Source organism: Mytilus californianus, unplaced genomic scaffold (assembly GCF_021869535.1).
Source record: "Mytilus californianus isolate M0D057914Y unplaced genomic scaffold, xbMytCali1.0.p SCAF_74, whole genome shotgun sequence".
NCBI lineage: Eukaryota > Metazoa > Mollusca > Bivalvia > Mytilida > Mytilidae > Mytilus > Mytilus californianus.
In genome coordinates this window covers 21,353-45,023 of record NW_026262728.1, presented here as the reverse complement: position 1 = coordinate 45,023, position 23,671 = coordinate 21,353, and the positions used below count along the sequence as shown (strand labels likewise).

The window sequence follows — 23,671 nt, the reverse complement described above, 5'->3', positions numbered from 1 at the left end:
TAAATATTAATTTTGACTTCTATTGAAGTATGCTTCACAGGATTTTGTGTGGACAATTTAATGATAAAAAATGTTTTCGTTATAACAAGTCAAGATAGTTTTGTTTTATTCTTGGAATGAATCCTGCATTGTAGGAAATCTGGCACTCTAAGTCTAATGTTATTGTGCTTACATTATTAATCTTATGCAACAGGTTAGGCCGAAATAAACCCGAATGGTACTTCTCTGTTTTTCCTGATCGTCTTAGAAGCAGTTAATTTTAAGTTTTTGGTGGAACACGTGATATTGTCTCGTTATAAGTCAATCATAAATGTATTCAGAGGTTTTTATGTCTTGAAAACTGTTACATCAGATAAATGATTGTTGTGAGCAATTCAGCAGCTATGACATGACGAGAACAAATTATATTTGATTAAATGAGACCCTGCTTAGTAATATAGATCAACACGTTGAAACCATTTTTTTAATTTTTTTTTTATGGTACATGCACAAACCATAAAAAGACATATCCTTCCCAATCAACTCCATTATACTTAATCTGAGCCATCCAGTCTATTTTGTGACTCCATACTGCTGTGTGCTAAGCTGAGAATTAGCAAATCTAAATTTTAAAGTTTTTGGTTGGACCTGACCATAAATCAAACCCGACCTTCCAAATGCCAGGCTAGCACACTAACAGTTAAATGTGGTTCTTACTTCTGATCATCGCATTTTAGCTAGTATGCACCCTCAAAACAATCAACATCAACGTCATTGTTACACAATTGCACTTCAGCATAACCACCAACGCACTTCAGCATAGTTATCAACAAGTTATAGTCAAAATGTTACCATCGCTATTCAGCGTAGTTATCAACAAGTTATAGTCAAAATATATGTTACCATCGCACTTCAGCGTGTTAACCAATGCACTTCAGCTTTGACCATCACACTTCGGCGTGACCATCATGGTTTGGAGTACCATCGCAGTTCAGAGTCCTACATATATATTAAAACAATAAACATCGCTATTGCATGTCTATCATCTTTTTTTTTTTTTATTCAAGTGGTCCAAAAGTCTGTGTTGATTATTTATTAAGGTCATGTTTGGTAAACTTCGACTAAAAGTTAATTAGCAAGGAATGTTTTCTCTAAATGAATATTTTTTGTCGATTATATGTTATGGATTCATAATAATTATAAAAAATTGTGCATAGAGGACTTAGTTTAGTATGCATACATTTTTTAAATTGCAGCATTAGCTGAAACATGTGAAAGCTGTGTAAGTTTTCGTAAAAAATTGTCAATTGGATAATTGTGCTTATATCATAAACAGTACCAATTTTACTTCAACAGATACACATTTCTACAATTTATGTCTATTCAATGATGCTGGAGGTGGTAATATTTGAAAATCCCAAATTATTAACGTTAAAAAGCTGATATAAAACCAAAAAGAATTAAAAGTGACTGTTTAGAATGCCAATGTTTAGTCAACCCAACCATTATTAAGTCTTGTGAATGCCTCTGTCAATATGTCACGATCTTCCTTCAGCAAGAAGTCCATTGGTTTTGAGTAGTATATTATAGCTTTAACACCTTGACACAATTTATTCTCTAAATCTGTCAAATGACCAGTTTTGATTTCTAGCACTGTGAACGTCACCTGTAAAATTCAATATTATGAATCATTCTAATGTAAATTGCAAACTAGATTTATTGTTATAATGTAATAAGGAGCTTACGATTTTGTATCTACTTTAACAGATTTTTTTTTATCTCCCATGGAAACTTCCTAACAACGTATTGTAATTTCACATATATATATTTTACTGAATATAAGATGTTTTAATTCAAATGATGTCTGATTCTAATGAATATAGAAGACTTTACGAAAGAAAAATTGCATGAAAGTTTAGTTTGGACATTTTTATAGCAATTCAAAATTACTACCTGTCACCTTTAGCATGACAATAACATTAAAATTTCTATACAAACCGTTAGCCTGATTTTTCATAATAACATTGAAGTGAAATTAAAGTCTTATAGGATTGTAAGTATGCTTTATTTTATCACCTTGCACTTTCAGGACTTGACTGTCATGACTGTGGTTTTCTACAACAGTTTGTTCAAATTTCTGACCAGTTGAACAGTTTGGTTTTATAAAAAAAATTGCAATTTGGTCAGAATTTTGAATAAATTGCAATAGGTGGAGAGCAACACTTACAGTCAAGTCACAGTAACTAATTTGTAAATCAATCCATGCATGCTCAAATTGATGCCTGATATATTAAAAATTGCCTTAAATCTTGATGGCTAATGTCATGACACACTTAACTGCAAACCAAACTAGAGGCTCTCAAGAGCCTGTGTCGCTCACCTGTATTTACTGATGCTTTGGAAATCATGTAAAATAAGGTTAAAATAATAATTAATAGTATTAGATATTAGATATTATAATGATATCTAAGATAATAACAAAAAACTGCAAAATTTTTGTAAAATTACTAACTCAGGGGCAGCAACCCAACAACTGGTTGTCGGATTTGTCTGAAAATTTCAGGGCAGATAAATCTAAATCTGATGAACATTTTTGCCACCTGTCAGATTTGCTCTAAATGCTTAAGTTTCAGAGATATAAACCAAAAACTGCATTTTACCCCTATGTTCTATTTTTAACCAAGTCGGCCATGATGGTTGGAAGGCGGGGTCATCGGACAAATTTTTTAAACTAGATACCCTAATAATGATTATGGCCAAGTATGGTTAAATTAATTTGTCTCAGTAGTTTCAGAGAAGAAGATTTTTGTAAAAGATTACAAAAATTTACAAAAAATTGTTAAAAATTGACTATTAAGGGCAATAACTCCTAAAGGGGTCGACTGACAACTTATTTGTAGATCTTACTTTGATGAACATTATTGCTGTTTACAGTTTATCTCTATCTATAATAATATTCAAGATAATAACCAAAAACTGCAAAATTTCCTTAAAATTACCAATTCAGGGGCAGCAACCCAACAACAGGATGTCAGATTTGTCTGAAAATTTCAGGGCAGATAGATCTTGACCTGATAATCAGTTTTACCCCCGTCAGATTTACTCTAAATGCTTTGGTTTCAGAGATATAAGCCAAAATCTACATTTTACCCCTATGTTCTATTTTTAGCCATGGCGGCCATCTTGGTTGGTTGGCAGGGTCATCGGACACATTTTTTAAACTAGATACCCTAATGTTGATTGTGGCCAAGTTTGGTTAAATTTGGCCCAGTGGTTTCAGAGAAGAAGATTTTTGTAAAAAGCTAATGACGACGACGACGGACGCCAAGTGATGAGAAAAGCTCTCTTGGCCCTTCGGGCCAGGTGAGCTAAAAATGTGCAATATTAAAACAGACCTATCTTTCACTAATTCAAACTTCCATACAAGGTTCATGATGTTTGATCAAATCATTATCTTGTTTTTGTATGACATGTGAAGGAAAAGACATCAGACACCAATATAGATTACCAATATCAAGTTTGATACTAAATTTTGAGAAGTTCTGATTTGTGGTTACGGAAAAAAAGGAGTGGGGGTATAATTATGACATTAGGTCAATGTTACATACTTCAGTTCCAACTACTATAATCCCAGGGCGATACTCTCTAAGACCATCTGTTCCTTCCAGTTGTTTTGTAAAATATTGGTCGAGGAGGAGTAGTTCTCCTCCATGTTGTGCTAGTATATCAGGTTTAATCCACTGAACGATTGGTTTTTCAGGATGAACAGAAATTTCACTACCACTAGCTTCACTATTTGATCTTGATGGTCTTGTTTTGTCAAGTTCACTTCCACCATAGTTCTTATTGATTGAATGTTTCAAGTTTTTAACCTAAAGTGTTAAAAAAAATGTTTGTTGAATATCTTTAAATGTTCAGGGTACAAAAATTACTAAAGGCTTAGGCCAAGACTCAACCATTTTGAATTTCAGACTGCGTTATATTTGAACAACAATAAAAGTCAGATATGCTTGTCATAAATGAACTAAAGGTTCTAAAGAGCCTGAGTCACTCACCTGCATCATCAAAAATGGCCACTATTTAGTAACAAGAGTTCACACGCTGAAATGTCTCGACTGCTTTACTGACAATTGATTTTTGGTAAAAATCATCATTAAAGGGCTATAACTCTAATATTTTCAGCTATGTTGACTTATTTGTAGATCCTGTCGTGCTGATGATTTTTGTTCTTTTAAGATTCTATCTATCTATTATAGTTTTTATGGAATCAGGCAATAACACAAATATTGGTAAATATCATTAAACAACCATTACTCTAATAAGGAGTTGTCTTATGGTTTTAGTCATGTTGACTTGTTTGAAGATCTTGTCTTGCTGATCATTGTTGCTGTGTAAAGTTTCTGTCTATCTATCATAATAATGAGATAATAGGCAAAAAAATTTTTAATGGTAAAATTTGTCATTTAAACATGTTAAAGGCAATAACTCCTATAAGAAGTGGTCTAACAGTTTTGACTTATAAAAACAATTGGTAAAGCTCAATGTTCTGAACATTTTTGCTCTTGTCAGATTTTCTCTATTTATAACAGTTTCAAAATAATAGACAAAAAAACATGCATTTTACTACTATGTTCTATTTTAGCTATGTCGGCCATCTTGGTTGGCAGGCAGGGTTATAGGACACATTCTTAAAACTAGATACCAAATGATGATTGTGGCCAAGTTTGGTTAAATTTGGCCCAGTAGTTTCAGAGGAGATGATTTTTGTAAAAGTTAGCAGACAATGGAAAATTGTCATTAAAGGGCAATAACTCCAATAAGGAGTTGTCGGACAATTTCCTCCATTCAATCTTAATTGTAGATCTTGTCTTGCTGATCATTTTTGCTAATTTAAGTTTCTACTTATCTATTATAATTTTTAAGATATAAGGCAAAATCGCAAAAAATTGGTAAAATCGTCAACAAAGGGCAATAACTCTAATAAGGAGTTGACTGACGATTTCCAACATGCAGACTTATTAGTAGAACTTGTCATGCTGATCATTTTTGTGATTTAAAGTTTCTCTTTATCTATTAGTTTTCAAGAAAGTAGGCAAACATTTTTTTAAATTATAAAATTTGTCATTTAAGGGCAATAACTCCTACAGGAAGTCATCTGACAGTTTTGACATATATGGACAATTGGAAGAGCTCAACATTCTAAACATTTCTGCCCTCTTTTTATAACAGTTTTCAAAATAATAGACAAAGCTTGCATTTTACCCCTATGTTCTATTTTTAGCCATGTCGGCCATCATGGTTTGCAGGGGTGTCATTGACACATTATTTAAACTAGATACCCCAATGATGATTGTGGCCAAGTTTGGTTAAATTTTGCCCAGTACTTTCGGAGAAGATATTTGTAAAAGTTAACAACGACGACGGATGCCAAGTGATGAGAAAAACTCACCTGGCCCCCAGGTGGGCTAAAAAAAGGGAGTAGTGAAGTTATTTCACACTATTTTCACAAAGTCTTTCAATGAAATTGAGAATTGAAATGGGGAATGTGTCAAAGAGACAACAGCCCGACCAAAGAGCAGAACACAGCCGAAGGCCACCAATGGGTCTTCAACACAGCGAGAAAATCCCGCACTGGGAGGTGGGCTTCAGGTGGCCCCAAAACAACAATTTGTACTAGTTCAATGAAAATGGACGTCACACTAAACTCCAAAACATATAAATGAACTAAAATTAAAAAACATACAAGACTAACAAAGGCCAGAGGTTCCTGACTTGGGACAGGCGCAAAATGCAGCGGGGTTAAACATGTTTTGTGAGATCTCAACCCTCCCCTATACCTCTTGCCAATGTAGAATAAACAAACACACACAGCAATACGCACAGTAAAACTCAGTTTAAAAGAAGTCTGAGTCCAATGTCAGAATAGGTAACAAAAGAAACTAAGCAAAGAAGAGGGACGAAAGATACCAGAGGGACAGTCAAACTCATAGATCAAAAACAAACTGACAACGCCATGGCCAAAATAAAAAGACAAACAGACAAATAATAGTACAGATGACAGAACATAGAAAACTAAAGACTAAGCAACACGAACCCCACCAAAAACTGGGGGTGATCTCAGGTGCTCCGGAAGGGTAAGCAGATCCTGCTCCACATGTGGCACCCGTCATGTTGCTTATGTTATTACAAATCCGGTAAATAGTCTAATTCGGTAAGTCACATTCGTGAAAAGGGAAGGGTATTGTAGTTACAACATAAGGAACATATCCGATATCATCTGTGAAACCGTTATTCCATAACGGTCAACCAACTCGTGATGGCGTCCGTAAAATTACGAAGGGATGATTTCAACTTCACCATTTGGAACTCTTGGCTTAATAGCTTCCTTGTGAGCAGCAATCCTCTATCAAGGAAATCATGATAGGAAACACAAGCCCGGGAATATCGTATCAATTGTGAGATATATACTCCGTATGCAGGCGCTGCTGGAATGTAGCTACATAGAAATGGAAAGTTCACAATTGGGAAGCTGAAATCATCTCTTTTGTCGTAAAGTTTTGTTTTCAACCGACCCTCATTGTCAATTTCTAGATGTAAGTCAAGATATGCGGCAGACTTAACTGTATCTGTAGTATATCCTTTATCTCTAGTTCAATGGGATAGATTCGTTCAACATAGTCACCAAATTTTGTATTATTTAGTGAGAGATCATCTATATAGCAGAACGTAGAGTTAAAGGATATTGCTAACTTCTTATCTTTCTTCCTAAGAAGATCCTGTATGAAGTCAGCCTCATAATAATAAAGAAACAAGTCGGCAAGAAGAGGGGCACAATTGGTTCCCATTGGAATTCCGACAGTCTGTTGAAAAACACGTCCTCCAAACGTAACAAATATGTTGTCAATCAAGAAATCAAGCATCTTGATAATGTCAGTTTCAGAGAATTTTTTGTTTGAATCAGAGTGATTCTTTACAAAGTAGGATTTATCCCTCCCAAGACAAGATACTTGTATCTTCGTTCGCCATTCTTTTTAATGAAACAAAGTAATACCAACTCTTTCAATTTGTCTTTTAGTTTGGAATGGGGAATACTTGTGTAAAGTGTAGAAAAGTCAAATGTTTTAATACTATTGCAAGATGAGAGAGTCTTAGATTGTATGTACTCTAAAAGATCTTTGGAATTTTTTAGTATCAACATCTGATTCACGCCACCTCTAGAATAGGCAGTTTCACAATAACTTTGGAGCCCGGCTTTGATTGCTGATAAAATAGATGTTAATAAATTAGAAAGAGGTTTCGTGGAGCTCTTGGAAGACCCAGCAATATACCGTTGTTTGTAAGGACACTTATTTTAGTTTAGGTATCCAATACAGTGATGGAAGATCTAGTTCTTGTCAAAATGACAATGACACATAAATTAACAAAGGACTACTAGCAGTTACTGACATGCCAGCTCCAGACCTCAATTAAACTGATTGAAAGATTATATATGTCTTCATCATATAAAAATCTAGCACAATACCTCCAGTTCGGGGTTTAGTTTCATACCATCATAAAATATATGAGAAGAACATAACCCATATCATGCCAACAACTGGTTTTAGAATAAATGTGTTTATTTCCGATGCAAAGACCCTATGAGTGAATCAATATTAATACCAAAATATGCCATCTTTAATGACCTGACAACAGTTTCGTAACTATATCCCTTCTGAATAAGTTAGTTAGCTTTTGAGGTGAATGTTGACATTTTTGTGCTTTGTATAGAATATTACAATAAAAGATTGGATGTGAAATACCTTAACGTATAAGATGTCTGCATGTTGATTTATATTTACAAATGATGTCCTTGTACCGATGATAAAATTTAGTAAATGTTTTGACTAATTTGTGATATCGAAAACTCTGCTGTAATAATTTTTCAGTAATACAGATGTTTCTTTCGTTAAAATCAAATACGTTGTTACATACACGAGTGAATCAAACAATTTCAGATATATAAACACAATCTTTACTTAAATTCATAGTATCACAGCACTGTGCGTACTTTTGTAATTGTTCTAACAATATTATTGCTTATTTCAAAACAGATCAGCAAATTATAAATGCCTGAAGATAGCCGGAAACCTCAATTTGACTGACTTTGACAAAATTAATGTTGAGTATTTATCCTAAAAAAATGTATGAGAAGGACAATGTTAACCAAAACAAAAATTATGTTGGAAGTAAAGATATACATGTTCTTTTGGATACAATTTATGTTGTGTTGATTATAGTGACGTTCTTCAATGCTAATTTTAACAAAAACACTATCAACAGTCATATGCTTAAGTTAGTTTTGGCTATACTAAAAAATTTAAGAATACTCTAATCTTGAGTAAGAAAAAATCTGAAATATTTTTTAAGGCGGTGTCCCAGAAAGTTTCTAGGAAGTTGAACTTAAGGTAAACACGCTAAAATGTCTCGCCTGCTTTACTACCATTGATTTTATGTTGATAGCCCCAAATACAAAGTTTTACTACAAGTATGACATTAACTTTACATGATCCAAGAAAATGAGGTCAAGGTTGGATAAACCAAGCCAAAAATACATGTACACCTTAAAATCGTTCCATATATTGAATATAGTTGACTTATTGCTTATAGTATACAAGAAACAGACCAAACCGTGAAAACTTTATATTGACCAATGAACCATGAATAAAGGGTCAAGGACAGATGAACCCTGCCAGAAAGACATGTACACTTTACAATCATTCCATGGATCAAATATAGTTGACATATCAAATATAGTATTTACTAGGAAAACTTAACATCTACCAATGACCATGAAAATGAGGTCAAGGTCAGATGATACCTGCCAGACAGCAGGGATGATTCTACTATATAGTTTAGGGCCGCGTAGCGGCCCTAAAATTGACCAGCGGTCCAAAATAATTTATGTGAACATAAATTCCCAATTCAGAAAAAAAAAAAAAAATTAATAAATAAGATGATCCAAATAATACAATGGTTCAATGCTTACATTTCCTGTTTCTTAGGGTAACAACTAAAGTAAAACTATGGCAACCTTCTGCATATTAAACAGCAAGCAACAATCACAAACAAATCTTGTCAATTAAGTACTAAATTTTTTGTAATTCCTTTTCTGAATTCAACAGTTGGCCAGTCCAATTTGAAATCCATTTAAATCAAGGCAAATTTATAAAGATGACCAGTTGTTGAAAAAATTACCCAATGGATGATTTTTTTCAGTGGTATATGTTAGCTGTTGTATATGTTTAAGGTTGCCATAGCTAAGATGCAAGCCTTCAAAAGATAGTGCATCATGTTTTGGAATTCATTAAGCATGTTAAGTCATGAAACTTCCAACGTGTTAGGTCTATTCCTATAATGAAATGTAATACATTGTTTTCTACAGTTATCAAAAGCTGAACAATTAAAAATGTAATGGTATTCATCACCAATGGCATCTAAATTACACAATACACACTTTCTGTTTTCTTTTTCTAAGTTTTGCCATCTTCCAGTTTCGATTGGAAATTTCATGTTCAGAGTTTTGAAATTTTAAAATTACTGCTTTGATTTGATATTTTTATTACTTTTGTGCATTTAATAATTAATAAATGGCAATTTTAATATAAATTTTGATTTATAAAGGAACTATATGCAAGTGTATATCTAAAATAAAGTAGCTGTTCGACCAATCTTTTCTTAATTTAAGGGCAATTAACATGTCAAAAGTTGGCAGTTAATGATTAAAATGGTGTATAAAGTTTCTGCAAGTCATAAAAACACATATCAGGTTCATGATATGTCTTCAACTTAGAATTCTGTACCATCTCAAAATCCGTGGTGATCACATAGATCCAGCATGGCTGAATCAAAAACCCAAAAATATATTGTCTGTCAAATTTATCTGATGTTAGCAATACCTTATGTTAGCAACACTATTTAGTCTGTCAAATCTTATGTTAGCAACAATAAAGTCCGTCAAATCTTATGTAAGCAACAACAAAGTCCGTCAAATCTTATGTTAGCAACAATAAAGTCTGTCAAATCTTATGTTAGCAACAATCAAGTCTGTCAAATCTTATGGTAGCAACAATAAAGTCCATCAAATCTTATGTTAGCAACAATGTTAATTTCTGTCTAATCTTATGTTAGCAACAATGTTAATTTCTGTCAAATCTTATGTGAGCAACATTGTTAATTTCTGTCAAATCTTATGTGAGCAACAATGTTAATTTCTGTCAAATCTTATGTGAGCAACAATGTTAATTTCTGTCAAACCTTATGTTAGCAACAATGTTAATTTCTGTCAAATCTTTCTGTCAAACCTTATGTTAGCAACAATGTTAATTTCTGTCAAATCTTTCTGTCAAACCTTATGTTAGCAACAATGTTAATTTCTGTCAAATCTTTCTGTCAAACCTTATGTTAGCAACAATGTTAATTTCTGTCAAATCTTATGTTAGCAACAATGTTAATTTCTGTCAAATCTTATGTTAGCAAAAATGTTAATTTCTGTCAAACTTATGTTAGCAACAATGTTAATATCTGTCAAATCTTATGTTAGCAACAATGTTAATTTCTGTCAAATCTTATGTTAGCAACAATGTTAATTTCTGTCAAATCTTATGTTAGCAACAATGTTAATTTCTGTCAAATTTTATGTTAACAACAATGTTAATTTCTGTCAAATCTTATGTTAACAACAATGTTAATTTCTGTCAAATCTTATGTTAGCAACAATGTTAATTTCTGTCAAATCTTATGTTAGCAACAATGTTAATTTCTGTCAAATCTTATGTGAGCAACAATGTTAATTTCTGTCAAATCTTATGTGGGCAACAATGTTAATTTTTGTCAAACCTTATGTTAGCAACAATGTTAATTTCTGTCAAATCTTTCTGTCAAACCTTATGTTAGCAACAATGTTAATTTCTGTCAAATCTTTCTGTCAAACCTTATGTTAGCAACAATGTTAATTTCTGTCAAATCTTTCTGTCAAACCTTATGTTAGCAACAATGTTAATTTCTGTCAAATCTTTCTGTCAAACCTTATGTTAGCAACAATGTTAATTTCTGTCAAATCTTATGTTAGCAACAATGTTAATTTCTGTCAAATCTTATGTTAGCAACAATGTTAATTTCTGTCAAATCTTATGTTAACAACAATGTTAATTTCTGTCAAATCTTATGTTAACAACAATGTTAATTTCTGTCAAACCTTATGTTAGCAACAATGTTAATTTCTGTCAAATCTTATGTTAACAACAATGTTAATTTCTGTCTAACCTTATGTTAGCAACAATGTTAATTTCTGTCAAATCTTATGTTAGCAACAATGTTAATTTCTGTCAAACCTTATGTTAGCAACAATGTTAATTTCTGTCAAACCTTATGTTAGCAGAACTGTTCATGTCTTTCAAATCTTATGTTAGCAATTCCAAGATAATCTTTTTTAAAGCTAATATGATTCCTTTTTATTGGTACAGATATTAAAATATATTTTATATCAATTTGTCTTTCATTTTTAAGCAAGAAATACATCCAAACCTTGAAAATACTGAAGATATCATGATTGTTCATGTTGCTAATATAAGAATTTTCTGTCAAAATGTCTGTTCTTTTTCTTATAATAGCAACATTACATTTAACATGTCCTTTATTTAAAAAAATATGATGTTAATAGATTTATTTTTTGTCCAAAAGTCTTTATTTATTTTAGTATAACATGTATGTTCATTGGTGTTGATTAATGCCAAACATATTTAGAAATTGGTTTTTTTTTGCTTTCTTATATATATGGAAGCTGCCATCATTCAAAGGCAATACATTGTAACTCCCATAAAGGGTCAATTGAAGATTTGGCCATTTTGACTTAAAGTTAGACTTTATTGTTATGCTAAGTCTTACTGTTTAAAATTTCTCTATATCTATTATAGTTCAACACCAAAATAGGTTGTATGAATTTTCCTTAAAATGTAATAAAAGATAGAAATTTAATCATTTCTACCCATTGTCAGTTTTGCTCTTATTTTTAGTTGTATAGATACAAGCCAAAAACTGAAATTTGCTACAAATTGACATTTCAGGGGTAACAACTCCAAAATAGGTTGTTCCATTTTATGCCAATATCCACCTTAGACAGACCGTTTTGCTCTATCTGCTTTAGTTTCAAAGATATAAGCCAATTAACTGCATTTACCCCATTGATATATTTTTAGCAACAGCCAAACTAGGTTCCCTATGGTAAATTCCAGTAAATTTCCATAACATTTGGCCTAGCAGTTTCAGAGGAAAATTTTTTTTTATAGTTTCTGACAACAGACAATGGACAACAGATGATGACAAAAGCTCACATGGCCTTAAAGTAATTGATTAAATTGCAAATACTTTGCTTATTCAATGTTATTGATTACATTATAATTACACCTAAATTCAAATGTAATCCATTACAATAAGTACATGTAACATGTATATCAGAATACTTTTCTTTTAAAGTAATCATGATTACTTTAAACTACACGTTTATGATTACATTATGTTTTGTGATATTTAAGAAACTTATCATTAATAACAGGAGCAGTGTAATATTTGTTTGACAGCATATATAGTCAAGTGGCATTCATACATATTTTCCATTGCCCTTTATCCTCAAAAACAAATTTTTTAAGAGACACTAAAAAGCTGTACAACTGGGAATGTTGAAATACATCAACAAGCAAGTGCATGTATGGGGTATATATCAGTGTGTGATCCCTTCAGTACTGTTATAGATCACATGCAAATGGTAAAATTTATCATTTAAAGGTAATAACTCCTAAAAGAAGTCATCTGATAGTTTTGGTTGATTGATTGATTGTTGGTTGCTTAACATCCAGTGGCAAATAGTTTGATTTAAATGGGAAAATAGGTAGATCACAACTTTCTGAACATTGCTGCTCCTGTCACATGTGTGACAGGAGCAGAAATTTTCAGATGTGGCCAAGTTTGGTTTAATTTGGCCTGGCAGTTTAAGAGGATATTTTTTTAAAAGTTAACAAATGATGATAAGGACAGACAACCAACACCAAGTGATGAGGAAATATTTTGATCATGAAGAAGTTTCTGTCCAAGTCTAGCAAAAATCAATATAGATTTAAAAAAAAACTCTTTCCATACCAGAGAACATGGTTTTAACTTTATATAAAAAGCAAGAGGCTGTCAAAATTACAGCAAACCAGGTATTTATTAAATTTATTAGAGTCATTGTTATAAAGCAACAAAGGGCCAAAACGTCTGAACTGCATAAGTACCAATCGTCGACCTCAATTGAACAGTTTGCAACTTTTTTGTATGGAAACAATTTACAAAATGTAACAATGTCATTTTCAAATCAATCAAGGAGCATATTAAAATTTGAAAGGTTTTGGTTAAACAGTTCTCAAGTTAAAAAAAAATGTGACTGACCTGATTAAGCACTCTAACATCCTCATAAAATGTGATTTTGGTCGAACAAAAAATGACGTTTGTTTTTACGGTTTCCTATCTAAGAAAAATAGGGTAGTTATGGAGGACTTATTTAAACTTTGCTGATTTTTTTTAAATATGGAGTATATGGGGAAAACTGCCGATTTGTCACAATTCACTACCAATAATGAAAATAGGGTAGGCATTTTGAGAAATGGAAAATAGGGTAGTAGGGAAACCCTACACACAAGTATTTCTTATGTTGGCCTTATCGCTGGCCTAATATCACTTATGATGCATGGATAAGATCAAACTATCGTAATACCTCAACAACACACACAACACCAGGTTCCCTCCTTTTTCCTGTGACTGTCTTGGAAAGAATATCAACAGAATAAGCACCTGGTATTAAAATTATATCTGACTTTGCTGTAACTTGAACTCTCTGGTCAAGATGAATCTCTGTCTTTCCAACAAATGCTGAACCTGGACTGAAAAAGAAAAATCAATGAACAGTCCTGTTCAAGTGGAATTGCATATGAATATTATCCTCCAAACAAAATATAATCATGCCAAATTTGAACATCTTCAATGGACACATAACTGTCTAGTATGCCTAATACAATGAAAAATTTGTGTTCATATTTTCTTTTTTTTTATTGTCTTTAAAACACCCCTTTCCTTTTAACTATAAACTTGCCAAAAAATGGGGAAGGGGGAAGGGGGAGAGGGGTGGGGGGTTGGAAAAATTATCAATTATGTTTAAGAAATAATTCTTTCATGCCATGCTCTATGCTCATTTTAACATGGGTAGGCATTATATTTGTCAATATCTTTATATCAAGCGTTAGCGAGGTGTAAAATGTTGACAAATATAATGCCTACCCAAGTTAAAATGAGCATAGAGCATGGCATGATAGAATTATTTCGATTCTAAAAGGAAAATTTAGAACTTTTGTACTCCGAGGAGAACCTATGATACGCGTTCAAATGGCATCCATTTTTATTTGATCGTTTTCAAAAATCAAGTTTCATAACTTTCATTATAAATAAATGAAAAGATACATGTAAACTTACTTTTAGAATGATTTTTTTTAATTTCCTAGCGAGCAACAACAACACAAATGTCCATTTTGTTCTCCAGCGTTGATCAAAATGCAACTGATGTTGCAATTTCAATTGTGACGTCAATCACGTGCAGCCCATGTTTTATTGGAATTACAACATGGCTTTGTTGCCAACGCGAAGGAGAACTTCATATTAGAATTAATTGCTATAGTGACTTCTGCTTAGTGTATATATATTTTTTTACACTTGTCAGAAACAACTAATAAACTAAATGTCTAGGCCTTTTTAAAAAAAAATGTTTTGGTAAATAATTATTATAAAGAAAAGGAAATTATCAATTAAAATCCAATGAGGAAAACTATTTTATTGATGTATGATATTCATTGTTTCTCATTAAAACGATATATAATTTTTTTTTTACAATTTATCTAGTTCTTGTGTCCAGTATTACATTCCTTGAATAGGTTTAAATGATAACTATATTTTAAAATCTATTTTTTTGTTACTAATTTGTCAATTTACTATAATTTGATAATTTGAATGTTCACGTTACAGAAAATAAAATACACAGATATATATGTCATTACAATTATCAGTATTTAGTGTATATGGTTGTAAAATTATTTTATTTAATGTACAATGAAATAAAATTAAGAAACAGTATAATTATCTATATCATGTATATGAAGCCCTATTCATGCTATTCTTATAAAGATATTAAAACAAGAGTGCACACGCTGAAATGTCTCGCCTGCTTTACTGACCATTGATTTTATATCAAGTCTTGACCTATAATTGTTAATTTTTTATACATTGTGACTTGGATGGATAGTTGTCTCATTGGCACTCATACCACATCTTCTTATTTATATCAAAGATAAAGGTTTTAGTAAAAGCATTAGAGAAACATTTTTAAAGATCTATGACAATGTGGTCAAGGTCATATAAATCATGTCAGACAGACATACATGTATATAGTTTGACCTATTGTGTATGCTTATTAAAAAAAAGACCAAAACACAAAAACTTAACATTGACCAATGAACCATGAAAATGAGGTCAACGTCAGATTATACCTGCCAGACAGACATGTGCACCTTACAATTATTCAATACACCAAATATAGCTGAAATATTACTATAAGTATTTGAAAAATAGACCAAAACACAAAAACTTAATATTGACCATTGAACCATAAAAATAAGGTCAAAGTCAGATGATACCTGCCAGACAGACATGTACATCTTACAATCATTCTATACACCAAATATAGTTGACCTATTGCTTATAGTACTTGAAAAACAGACAAAAACACAAAAACTTAACATTGACCAATGAACCATAAAAATGAGGTCAATGTCAGATGATACCTGCCAGACAGACATGTACACCTTACAAACGTTGCATACACCAAATATAGTTGATCTATTGCTTATAGTATTTGAAAAACAGACAAAAACTTAACATTGACAAATGAACCATGAAAATGAGGTCAAGGTTAGATGATACCTCCCAGACAGACATGTACACTTTACAATCATTCCATACACCCAATATAGTTTACCTATTGCTAATAGTACTTGAAAAACAGACCAAAACGCAAAAACTTAACATTGACCAATGAACCATTAAAATGTGATCAAGGTCAGATGAAACCTGCCAGACTGACATGTACCCATTACAATCATTCCATACACCAAATATAGTTGATCTATTGCTTAAAGTATTTGAAAAACAGACAAAAACACGAAAACTTAACACTGACCAATGAACCATGAAAATGAGGTCAAGGTCAGATGATACCTCCCAGACAGACTTGTACACTTTACAATCATTCCATACACCAAATATAGTTGACCTATTGCTGATAGTATTTGAGCGAGCGGACCTAATCACGTAACTTTAACCTTGATCATTGATCCATGAAATGTAGTCCAAACGTGCAACTGGCATACAAAACTTTAATCCTGACCACGTGTCTATGATGAGTTTATTGATTTTTACCAAATATAAACTTTTTATATAAACTGGTTCTTTTGAGTGCATGTTGGGGTATTCACTAGACTTATGAAAACAAGATATTTATCAAAACTAAGTTTTCCTGTCGAATTTTTTAATTGATTTAAGTAACTTCAGGAAATCCTTAAAATTGGAAATGTTTTATCTGACCAAAATAATTGTCAGTATATAAGAGGTCCTAATGAAGCTGGTGTGTTACTTCAAGAACAAAATACGAAATCTTCTTATAACTTGTGTCACAGAGTTATACTTCACATGGAAATTGGACTTTCAATTTTTCTATACCACCTCTTCCATGAGTACAGACAGCTTCAATGAGTATAAAAATACTTTGAAGCATTTAGGAAACAAAATATGAAGATATGAAAGATAAAATAATGTGTATGACGCATCCAGATTATAAAGCAAACTGAGTGCTGAACTTTATATCTTGATTGGTCTGTGCAATTTGCTTTAGACATCTGGTTTGCAGAAATTGAGAATTGCAATAGGATTAGGTCTTTGTACATAAACCACGGAGAAAATATGATGTACACTCCCAAGTAATAAATAAAATAGTCAAGCCTTAAAAGGTAATGTCAAATGGTAGCTGTATACAATTTTCTATTTACAACTAAAATCCAACACTGATTTTACTAATTGGCTTGTGCAAAAATTTACACACAATAACATATTTTCAATAAAGGTGTTTTAATATCTACATTACCTCATCTATTCTATTAACAGTCAATTATTTCAAATCATAAGCAAAAATGAATTCAGCAAAAAATATTTGTTGACCAGTCAGCGGTCTCGGTTCATGTAATGCTTTTTTTTTTTTTTAAAGAAAGCAACTTATATTACTTATTAGTTACATCTTCAAGTAAATAAAGTATAAGTATTACCCCTGACTGTCATCATGATCATGTGAAATTAATGTATGATCACTTAACATAAAATGAGCATGTGATGAGGTCAAAGACATTTGTTGCAGGCAAGATGAAAATGGAATTAATTAAAGGGGCCAATTCGAAACTATGTACATGTGAGAAACTTATTTTAATGTAAAAAATAATTTTATTTCATTTGTTATGGTTGCTTCTATATGATTCATGGACCCCATATGAAAACTTTCATCCAAATGAAAAATACTCACAGAGGAAGCAGTTTACACAATTTCGAAAATTCTTTGACCATGTCCACAAACATATCTTCTGGCACACCACCAAGAGATTTTCTATATCCTTTTCTATCAAAGAAATGGGCATCCTGATATGCTATAATAACTTGAACAGCATTGATGAAATGAATTGGATTAGAAATATCTAATTTGTGCCTGAAAATATAAATAAAAAGCCATGGATACTGCAGTAACAACTAATGACAGGAATGAAGAGCATTAATTGTAAATGTCACAGCGCCAAATGGTTGTAGATTTCATAATATTTAACCTTTTTCTCCAGCAATCAAGATCTCCACCTCTAACAAGATATTTGAAACATACGGTATTCAAATGACAGGGGGTGGGGCTGACCCCTTGGGACTTACCCTGTAGAACATTCAAATCATCTTGGCATGACAAACCAGAATATATATGGTTTAGGAGTGGGGTCCGGTGAATAATTTTGACCAATTACATGTATAAGATATTAAATAAAATGCTCCGCTGGGGCGCAGCTTGATACGACCGCAGAGGTCGAACCCTGAACAGTTGGGGCAAGTATGGACATAACATTCAAGCTTGATACAGCACTGAATTTGGATTGTAATTAAATATTTGACATAGCATAGGTTTCTGACACAGAATGAAAGTGGTCTAAGAAAGAAAAAAAAGGAAAAAAAAATCCCCCCCCAAATTTTTTGAACCCCCTTATGATTCATCACCCCCAAACTCAATCCCAGCCTTCCCTTTGGGGTATGGTACCTTGCAGTACAATTTCAGAGAGATCCATACACTTGAACACAATTTATTCTCTGGAAACTAGAAAAATGCTTGTTTTTTGGCCCTTTTATGGCCCCTAATTCCTAAAATTTTGAGGGAATTACCCCCTCAATGATCAAGTTGATTATCTCATTTAATATACATCTTATATATATCATTTTTGCTGTGTGCAGCTTCTTTCTATAAATTTAATTTGTATTACTTTCAGGATTACAAATTTACTTTTTTTTAACAAATTACTCTCATGTAATTTTTTTTTGTGGGGGGGGGGGGGGGGTGTATAAATCCTGCCATTTGCTTTTATTTACACAATTTATCTAGGGCATCAGGGGAGATTAGTATTGTACTAACTGATTTTAACCCTCTTACCAGTGGTATTTATCGGTATTTTTAGCCCCAGGCAATACTCCTCAACTAGTCAATACTGGTTGATTGAAATTTTCATGGTTCTTTCGACAGATTTAACTATCAATTCTAGTTAAACATTAGTTGATAGGGGAAATTATTTTAACTTTATTCCTATTGCATGATTCAGTTTATAAAAAAAAATGATATGAGTTTTTTATTAACTATAAAACATAAATAAGGACAAATTTAGTTCTTAGGGGTAATGATATAACATACTTTAGGTATGAATATAAAATTGCTAATAAGCTATATCAGTTAAATCAATATATTTTTCTTGAAAAGATTTGATTTTAACAGGTAAATAGACAGGTGACTAGATTATCAGAGCATTACCTATTATATGGCAAGCAGGTGTCAAAAGTTAAATTAATATTACAACTGTCCCCTAAAAAATGTTGACATAACAGGAAAAAAGTCATAAAAGTTATTTTTGAAGACTGTTTAAAACAATGATTTTATTCCTGACTATTCAACCGCATGATAAATATCTTCTAAACTAAATACAGAAAATGGAAAGTTTGATAGAGCTGCTGTTTTTATCTTTTTCTTTAATATTACAAAAATGTATATTCTAATAATCACTGTCCATCATAGACATGATAGATATAAGAAGATGTGGTATGAGTGCCAATGAGACAACTCTCCATCCAAGTCACAATTTGTAAAAGTAAACCATTATAGGTCAAAGTACGGCCTTCAACATGGAGCCTTGTCCATGATGTGTTCATGTAGAATTTCAATTTATATAAGAAAAGATAATATTAAAAAAGTCTAATATTGACTTGAAAACTTTCATATTTTCATGACTAACAATTATTGAATGTACATGTAGGGCAAAATATCACAAGACAGAATTTCACAATTCAATTTTGAGAGAACTGTTTCTTTGATTAGAAAAGACTTATTTTTTAGGACATTTTTTTATTACATTTGATGAAATTACTGTTAAGAAAACAAGCTGTCATAGTCTTTTTAGTGACTGGCTTCATGGTGCCGAGAAATATCCTTTGTATGATTAATATTTAATAAATCTTCATTTAACCATGTTTATGAATAATCTCATAAACATGATAAACGTTAAAATGAATTTATTTCAAGGATTTTCCCTTAGACTTACATATTCAAACACTTGTTTACTAATTAAAATTGTGACTTTTTGTCCTTGTACAATGTAGTAAATAAGTGACTTTCTGCCCTGTGACTAAATCTGTCCATTTACCCAGTAATTGACTAGGTAGGGACTGTACATGTATATAATAGTAATATCCTATCAAAATTTCAATTGACCAGTATTTGCCGGTATTTACCGCCGGCCTAGTCAATACTAGTATTGACGGCTTTTTTGCCAACCTTGCAACACCCTGATAAAATTCTCGATATATCTACATGTATACTTAGCACAGACTCAGAGATGTATATAATAATAGCTGTTACAATATACCTCCCACGTAAATCCACATGTACATATCGTAACTTATGTGCAAACTCTATGCCGGTTTCGTTGTTAAAAATTGCAATTAAAAAAAAATACAGAACAAAAAGAATTAATGCATTAGAGCTCGGAAAAATGTAAAAATCAAAATAAAATAAAATTCCGGGAAATTCCATAAATGCTTTTGGCGCATTTAAGTGACTTTAAGTCATTTCAAAACATGACGTCATTAAAATGAAACACCAAAGCTGAAGGTTTTTCAGTTGCCTGAACCCTCCAAATTCACATAACATTGCATTAAAATGGAGTTTTGAGGTAGGTGTTGTTTTATTTTCTATTCTATTGCATTATTTGCATGTTCACTGATTTCAGCAAGTCAACATGGCTGCTCCTTATTTACGAAATGTCAACTGTGTGGATTTGATGGTAGCTTACGAGAAAAAAAAATGTAAATTAAGAATGGCAAATGTTGGGGTTGAGAATTCAAAGAATTAAACACATTTTTTCTAGCGGTTATTTAAGAAATAATTCACACAAGCTATAGATTTATTGGAAATTTTTAGCTTTATCTAACCGGGGGTAATATAGTACAGCCACACACGCTGCATACCCATTCTCACTTCAGCTTTTTAAATGACTGTATTTGTCCTATTAAAATTGAAATAATTCATGGAAGCCATAGATTTGTTGTAAATTTAAACACAGGCACTCGCTAACGCTCAGGATAAAATTTGAATTTCACGGCCCAGGCCATGTGTAAATTTCCAACAAATCTATGGTAACAATGAATTATTTCTTAATTATTATATACATAATTATAATAAATCACTACCATACGGCATACATGTAGCTACTAAATGCAACAAAATCTTAAACTCCATAAAACAAATATAAAAAGCTGTAATCAATGAACTTTTTTTTATAAATTTGTTGTTTTTGAATAGTATGTAAACTTTCTTATCGCTAATTAGTGAGACTGCTATTATACAATACATGTCCCAGTGATGATAAAAGCAAAGTTTGTTCATCTAAGAATTGTAAAAGAAAGGTGGAAGATACTAATTATTTTTCATTGAGTTTACTCATACATGTCATACCAAGCTAACTACTGCAGTATTTACATCGAGTTACATGTATAACAACAATCATGATTTTCAAACACCAAAATACAATATGTACCAAATGTGGCTTTGTAAATACCAATTAACATTTAATAATTAATCATCAAATCATCAAATAAAATATTTCATTTAAAAATTCCCGAATTTTATTCATAAAAATCTAAATATTTTGATAATACATCTAAAAAACAACCAGTATTTAAATAAAAATACATGTAGGGTGCAAACGTGTATTTGGAGCGAACAGACCCGATACCCATTTGCATTTGTAACCATCAACTTTACAACTATTGTATTTTTGTTTATTGATACTGTTTGTTTCTCATGATCAGTAAACTTGTATTTATAGTTTTTGGAGAATAAAGTACCTACATGTATCAATCTTATTTAAAGTATTACTGAAATATGAACAATTACCTGAACTCTGATCTACACAGACTGTCCAAGTCCTTTTCTATTTGCTTGGACACTGGAATCAATACACTTTCACGTTTATCAGTGGTTAATTGAAGTAATTCTTGAACAGACATACTGAAAGACATACTATCCTGCACATTTTTTACATGTTCTTTATCGTTTTCCGTCAGTGGTCCAAAATTGCCAGTTTTCTCTAAAATAAAATTAAGAACATCTAAGGGTGACGGAAAATATGTATCACTGTAAATAACGCCAAGTGAATCAAGACAAACGATATTCCAATGACATGTTGATGAAGGTAAAATCTTTAATTTTCCACCTAAATATGGCGAATCAAGACTTTTATCCGATGAACGTGATGACGAACCTCTTCTGCCTCTGTGTGGTCTCCTTTTGTGGTTGGGTCCTACATGTACATTAGAACCACGCGCCGAGATAGTAAATAATCCAAAACTGTCATCTAACTGAGAAAGTTGAGATGCAGGAAGTTGCCTCTCATATTCAGCGGTTGTATTATTTTGAGGTAACAGTTCGTCACTCTCTAATGCAGGATCCTTGTCTTCGTTGCTTTTTTCCATCATTCATAATCCCGCTTTCCGATACCACATGTCCATATTGTCATTTATTGACGTACTTCCTTCCTTTAGTCTAGACGAAGGGTATCTATCTAGAAGTTTGTGGTTACCTCAATATTGTGATGTGAGACATTGGAATTCTGAATTCGAAATTTGTGATTAAATAGACGAATTAAGACACTGACTGATAATAGTACTAAAAACATTATGGTTTGCAATAATCCTCTATAAAAACCCACAGGAGCCTTACTTTTATCAATTTCTTAATGGGGCTTCTGTACACATAACTTGTTGCACCTCTGACCTTCCACTGTCAGGTTACACTAAAAACCTGAACGTGGATCTGAATAGACCTGAAAAAATACGACTCGATTTTATTCAAAATGCAATAACTTTTTATATTTTCCAATGGATTTTTTTTAAGTTTGAATTTCATTACAGTAAAGGTAAAGATAGTTATTTTATTAAAAATAAAATGTTTTCAATTTGTTTTCAGGGGCGTAGCTATAGGAGATTTTACGGAATTCCCTTTTCCGCGCTTGCGCAATGAACTGGCCGTCAAAATCCGCCATACTTGTTATTGTTGTTGTCATGGGCGGGAAAAGATAAATAATGGAAAGAGAAAAAAAGTTGTCTCCGTATGCGTACGGGTTACCGGCTGAGGCAAGAATAAGATATAGCGAAAAGTTAACTTTCAACAAAGGAACCGAAACCCTCCCTGATCCATACACAGTTCCCAATTCTGAATGGGTGAACGACCCGAGTATGTGGCCTGAACTTGACTTCGGTCAAGTTTATCTGTACCTAATTGAAACTCCGGCCATGTTTAGCAAAAGTTCTATGAAAGCATATAAAAGCTTAGAAGCATATAGGTAGAGTCACTTATTTTTTTTCCGCGTTTCAACATTGAATTAGAGAACGACCATTTAATTTGAAAAGGGTATCTGGGCACCAGTTTAACAAAATGGGGAAGATCCTCATAAACGAGTGGCACTCGCATTTATGGGTATTAAAGTAAACCCCCTAACCAGAATCAATATTCAGTGGTAGAAATATAAACTTTGAATTTTATGGCATGTTCTGCCAAATGACAATGTTTTGCCCTAAGTAAAGACACCATAAGTTAGGCATAACAGAATCACATCATATGCTTGGGTCCCCTTTTTTCAACAACTATCCAGACTTACAAATGTTTTTTATTTGGCACTATCAGTGCATTTAAATCAAAACTAGCTACTTAAATAATAATCTTTAATTTTATCCAATAAAACTT

General features: G+C 32.1%; 1 protein-coding gene across 1 annotated transcript; it reads right to left on the bottom strand.

The window, feature by feature from the left end:
- Nucleotides 1-1,372: 1,372 nt before the first annotated feature.
- LOC127710358 (uncharacterized) lies at nucleotides 1,373-22,200 on the bottom strand. The gene is made up of 5 exons (XM_052216150.1): nucleotides 21,824-22,200; nucleotides 17,660-17,839; nucleotides 13,763-13,928; nucleotides 3,588-3,851; nucleotides 1,373-1,645 (listed from the first exon to the last, which is right to left on the bottom strand). The coding sequence occupies exons 1-5, from the start codon at nucleotides 21,946-21,948 to the stop codon at nucleotides 1,469-1,471; spliced, it is 912 nt and encodes a 303-aa protein (XP_052072110.1). The 5' UTR covers nucleotides 21,949-22,200; the 3' UTR covers nucleotides 1,373-1,468.
- Nucleotides 22,201-23,671: the final 1,471 nt, after the last annotated feature.